The 5314-nt window shown below is 44.9% G+C and overlaps 2 protein-coding genes across 3 annotated transcripts in view; both read left to right on the top strand.

Moving 5' to 3' along the window:
• Window positions 1-1565: 1565 nt before the first annotated feature.
• Window positions 1566-5314, top strand: part of LOC137782513 (NADH dehydrogenase [ubiquinone] flavoprotein 3, mitochondrial-like) — a 4751-nt gene continuing 1002 nt past the window's right edge. Inside the window, exons 1-2 of one of the 2 annotated variants that reach the window (XM_068571828.1) lie at window positions 1566-1787; window positions 2277-2412. In XM_068571828.1, the coding sequence (XP_068427929.1) occupies window positions 1743-1787; window positions 2277-2412 (181 nt within the window). In that variant the 5' untranslated portion in view covers window positions 1566-1742. The remainder of the gene's footprint in view (window positions 1788-2276; window positions 2413-5314) is intronic. The other variant, XM_068571829.1, reaches the window with a different exon arrangement.
• LOC137782512 (calphotin-like) overlaps window positions 3026-5314 on the top strand; it is a 3011-nt gene continuing 722 nt past the window's right edge. The window contains exon 1 of the mRNA XM_068571827.1: window positions 3026-5314. This exon is cut by the window's right edge and continues 722 nt beyond it. Within this exon, the coding sequence (XP_068427928.1) occupies window positions 3200-4579 (1380 nt within the window). The 5' untranslated portion in view covers window positions 3026-3199 and the 3' untranslated portion in view covers window positions 4580-5314.

Genomic DNA, 5314 nt, shown 5'->3' with positions numbered 1-5314 from the left:
ACGGGGTCAAGGAAAGATGGTAAGGAGAATTCATGAGGAGTTGGAGAAAGAGAACTGCGGTGTTTAGAGAATCCAACTCCACTTTTACCAAGCGAGGTAGTTATGACGCGACGGCGGGCGATGTTAGTGACATCAGTCTGTCTGCAGCGGTGAAACTACAACGTTGTAGTCCATCTCGGACCACAATAAAGCACCTGAAATACTTCATCTGTGTTCTTACAGTGTTGCATCATGCAGACGATTAAACAACACGGTTCATATATTACTTTATTAATATAAACAACCCGGTTTGTATATTACTTTATTAACAAGGTTGGAATTGAAATTAACGAAGGAATATGAAAGTGAAACCAAGGGATTTAAGACAGAGTACAAAGCTACTAAACTGTCTTTTCAGTTTCAAACCTGCTGAATTAAATACTTTATCCCACTAATGATGTGTGTCATATGTGTGTCTCATATCCATTTATGTTGTTATGGTTTATATGCAGATTATAATCTGATCATAAAAATATGCAGACAACAGTTTATGAAACACACCTTGATAGTGCTTTATTGTAATGTAACAAAATAGTTGATTAAAAAGATGATAATCATAAACATAAGTCAGGCTGAAGAGCTCGACCAGTTTAACTCTTTCATTAATGCTTCTGTAAGGAAAGTAAAAAAAAAAAAGAATGAGGGCTGAGCTGTTTCATCACTTTACAGCCGTGTTTAACAACAGCAACGTAACGTTCATAGTTTTCCAGCCGGTTTAACGGAATATTGAAAGTATTTACAAGTTACGCTACTTATTATTTACATGATCTGCGTTTGTCGGTCATGATCGTTTGTTCTCGTGAGCGGCCGAATGAAACGTCACTTTAAATGTTGCCGCCGCAAGGGATTGTGGGTGTCAATTATCTCCTTTCCTTTTCTTAAGGAAGGTCCAGTGGTTCCTAAGCTAAAGGAGCTAAGTTAGGAGGAAGGTTCTTTGGTTAGGAAGGTTCCTAACCAAAAAGGACTATTCAACCGCAGCCATAGGGTCCGTGTAGGTCCGTGTACGTCAAGTCGGACAGTTTTCAGCTGCCTTCAAAGTATTAACAGGAAGTTACGGAATAAAACACTTCCTGTTAGTTCCGATATGTAGTCTACTTGTAGTTTTCATTCACGTTTGAATTTATTCATATGTGATTATAATTATATATTCATGTAGAAATGTGTATGTTGCTGCGTCCGTTGTTGTTTTTATGTCTGCCTGTGAAATACATTACTACTGGTTTTGATGTGTGTTATACAAATACGATTTTGTATTATAAAACACACAAAATATGTTTTTATATTAAACCTGAGACTAATAGTCAACAATCGAGCGTTAAGTATTACAACTACGTACACATAAAATAAGGATTTTCTGCAACACGTGGTGTTTGCTGTCAGATCTAAGAGCCAATCAGCTCTCTGATGTGGCAAGAGCCAGGCGTTTCCCATCATGCACTGGGCCATCCAGGCGGGGAGAGCTGCTGCAGCGCCCGCATCTGAAATCGACGGCCGCGTTGCTCTCGTGAGAGTATCGTTGATCACGTGTGTATGACGTCAGAGCAAGGCGGGATCAAGTCGGACGTAAATCTAACCAGCATGCATTGCGCGCCGATCGCCGGCGATCGATTCTGCGCAGAACTGGCTCATCTTGTACGAGCCTATTGTGGAACATTGTTCTTAAGTCCCAGTTTCCGGTCGGACCAATACACTGGGAACACGAAATGGCGACCTCCTTGCTGCGATTAGGGCGACTGGCTTCCCTCAAGGTAATACTGATTGATTTCCCCTTCTAATGTTTCGACATGCAGTCTGGTTGAATACCCCCTCCAGAGAGCTCAGTGGACAATTGCTCCGACACAAGCCGCCATGTACTTCACTTCATTCGGCTGTCTCCTTCGCACTGACCCCAAGACGTCTTGGTTCTTCAGGACTGCACCAGAACAGGGCTTATCGAGTTCCTCAACGCTTAACCACAGCTAACTCTGAGCTCCGACATGACGTCATACTTATGTTAGGACCATGTCAACGACACACTTTATTTGACGCAAAACCTTGTGTGCGCGCGTGTGCACAAGGTTTGCCGAGGAACAGACGCTGACACAGGGAGAACATGCAAACGCCACACAGAAGAACCGCCTAGGCCGAGAACTAAACCCGGCCTTCTCTTGCTTTGAGGTGGCAATGCTAGCAACTGCTGTTTTGGCTCCATATTCCATATGTAAATCAGTTCTGTGTGTATGTTTGGTCCCCAGCAGAACTCTGCCTGTGTTCTTCTGCAGTGTTTCCAGCTAGAGAACCGAGGTATCCTGAGAAGCCGCTCGGCTGCCTGGTTCTGCACTCAGGCCGAAGAACCAGCAAAGCCAACGAAAAAGACAAAGGCTGTGAGCAAGCGTAAGTTCATTGGATTCTTTTGACCTCTTGAAGTCTGAAATGTAATATAATCATCTTAATACACAGTATAGCACTTTTAATTCAATACATTTTTTAAAAGGAGATGGGCATGACATGAACATAATCAAAACTTCCGTAAAGGTCATTTTAGATCAAATATAAACTCTGACACCTTGTGCACAAATACTACCTGTGGCCAGAACTCAATACTCTTCGAGTTTTCAACCTGTATCAGAAAAGTCAAAGCTAGTTACTGTGTATGTAGCACGCTGGCTTCTTGCTATCTTTCCGGCTGCATTCCCAGGTTCCTTGAGGCTGTTGCTGGGTGCCTCCACAGGGCCGCAGGCCTCCTGAAGGCCCACCTTGAGTCAGCAAGGCTGCTTGGTCCAAGACCACCTCCAAGTTAGGGTTCCAACATCTGCTAGCTAGTGCCTATTGTTTATTAATGATGTTTTAACTTTTTTTTCCCACATTTGTCCATAATGTTACACACTTTGTGTACATATTGTTTGTGATATAATTGTGAAGATTTTAAAATTAATGTTACCTTTTTTAATTTACAGTACAAAAAATGTTTCCTAAGGTGTAAAATGTTCTTTTTCTTCCAGTCACGCTTATGTTGCTGATGCGTTAAAAGGTTTATATAGTGTACAATCTAAACAAGATTTACCATAAGTTTCATTTAATAAATTCATATTGTGTTGAGATAATTCTTCTTTTTTTGCATTAGGAAAATTCCAGGAAAACAAATGTGTGAAAGTTTGGAAGACATGCCGCTTCACTGTGGATGTTAGTGTTATTTAACCACCCTCGTCCCATTTCCTCAGCAGCAGAGGCTCCAGATAAGACCCTGCTGTCTTATAAGACCATCGTTCTCTTCCCAGCTCGGCTTTCAGAGCCTGGCCTGTTCCTAACAAACACTGAACTTGTGGCCCAGCCCAGTGCTCCCGCCGCTACCAGCGAACCAGTTAGAGCTGAGCCAGAGGCAGCAGCTCCCCCAGCTGCTGAGCCACATGTTGCTCAGGTTATTGCTGATGCAACTCCACCTGCAGTTCACGCAAGTCTACCAGCTGCTGAGCGAGATGTTGCTCAGGTTATGGCTGATGCAACTCAACCTGCAGTTCACATGGCTCCCCCAGCTGCTGAGCGAGATGTTGCTCAGGTTATGGCTGATGCAACTCAACCTGCAATTAACGCAGCTCTCCCAGCTACTGAGCCAGATGTTGCTCAGGATATTGCTGATGCAACTCCCGCAGCTTCTGAGTCCGATGTTGCTCAGGTTATTGCTGATGCAACTCCCCCAGCGGCTGAGGCCCTGGTCGATGCACCAGACAACACTCCAGTCACCGCCACAGATGATACAGTCCCAGCCGCCTCAACCTCCTCTGAGCCTGGTGATCGTGCCGCTGACAGATCCTCATTCTCATCGTCCAGCGACTCTGACTCCAACTCTGACAGTGACTCTGACTCTGAAATGGAGGCCGAAACCAAGACTTCACCAGCAGGGGTATCAGAGTCCAGTGTGGAAGAAGTCCAGCAGAACACTTCAGAGGTGAAGGAAGACACTAATGAAGCTCAGAGGGAAGTTCCAGCAGAACCTGAAGCACCCGCTGTTTGCTCCGAGGAGTTGGTGGACCCAGCTCCTGAGATCTGCACTGCCACCAAATACACTGTGACCAGCCCAGAAGTTTCAGCTGAAGCTGCAGTGGACTCGGCTCCACAAGTAAGAGAAGTTGGTCCATCTCCTGCCATCGCCGAGGCCCAAGTAAAAACCCCAACGGAAGTTGTGATCGAGCCTGCATCTCCAGAAAAGGCCCAGACTGATGCTCCAGTAGAAACCACAGAGAGCGCCTTTGCTGAAGCGTCTGGTGAAGCTCCCACTGAAGCTACCCTAGTAGAAGCTGAAGTGGCTGGCAAGGCTGGCATGGTAGTGGAGAGCACCAAGGAGCTGGTGGACCCTGCTGCAGTAGAAGCTGACGTTTCTGTCCCAGTGGAGAGTACAGAGGAGCTAGTGGACCCTACTCCAATGGTAGCTGAAGCTGCAGGAGAGGAGCTGCTGGTGGATGCTCCAGCTGAACCCGTTGAGCCGATTGAGGGTACACACTATTCTATTCTCCAAAGCTCTTCTTCCTTTCCTCTCTGTGGATCTCTAAGCCGCTACCGATGACCATATTCTCTCTATACTGCTAGTGTTGTTATAGGTTCCTGCCTGGGTTCTTTGAAACAGCGTCTCGGTTTGCCTCTGTTCCACCCCTGTGACCGCTAACCTCCGGTTGCCTTGGTGTTCAGTGTGCTGGTTTTGCATGGGCTGTATGGAGTTTACATGTACTTTAATGCTTGCAGGTTCATTCCTTTTCTTTGTATGTTTTCTGCATTTTACATTTCCTTTGCTTGCCTTCTGCTGATTGAGGTTTAGCGCCGCCCATACGGCTGTGCTGCAGTATGACCAAAGAGACGGTGCTTGATTCAGAACACTGTGACACTAATTTTGCTCATGTTTTTGCTTTCTTCCCTTCTTTTAATGACTCAAATCTTTATTTAAAAACTCCCCCTCACTTGCATTGCAGCAGTTGCCATCCATCGATCTCCCAGTATATTTCTATTTTTTTTCTAAATTAAGCTTACATTTAATGTAAGCTTAAGTGGATTCCTTGTGCCAGGTAATGCTATTGCTAACATTAATCTTAGAAGTGCACATGACCTCCCGTCCCTGAAGATGGAACCAGTTGTAGTCAGTGGAAGTATTCCAGAGAGCAGGATTACACAGTAAATTATTGGACCATAGTTGTGTGTCAAACTGGTTAAAATCTACCAGCCAATGATTACATCTCACAGATTAAAATCCTAAACATTCCTGCAGCTCTAGCCATTTATTACACTTCATGTGTAACACTTCTCTGAC

Source organism: Clinocottus analis, unplaced genomic scaffold (genome assembly GCF_023055335.1).
Source record: "Clinocottus analis isolate CAN_PGR_092001 unplaced genomic scaffold, fCliAna1.0.p SCAF_12, whole genome shotgun sequence".
NCBI lineage: Eukaryota > Metazoa > Chordata > Actinopteri > Perciformes > Cottidae > Clinocottus > Clinocottus analis.
This window is presented reverse-complemented; position numbering and strand designations above follow the sequence as displayed.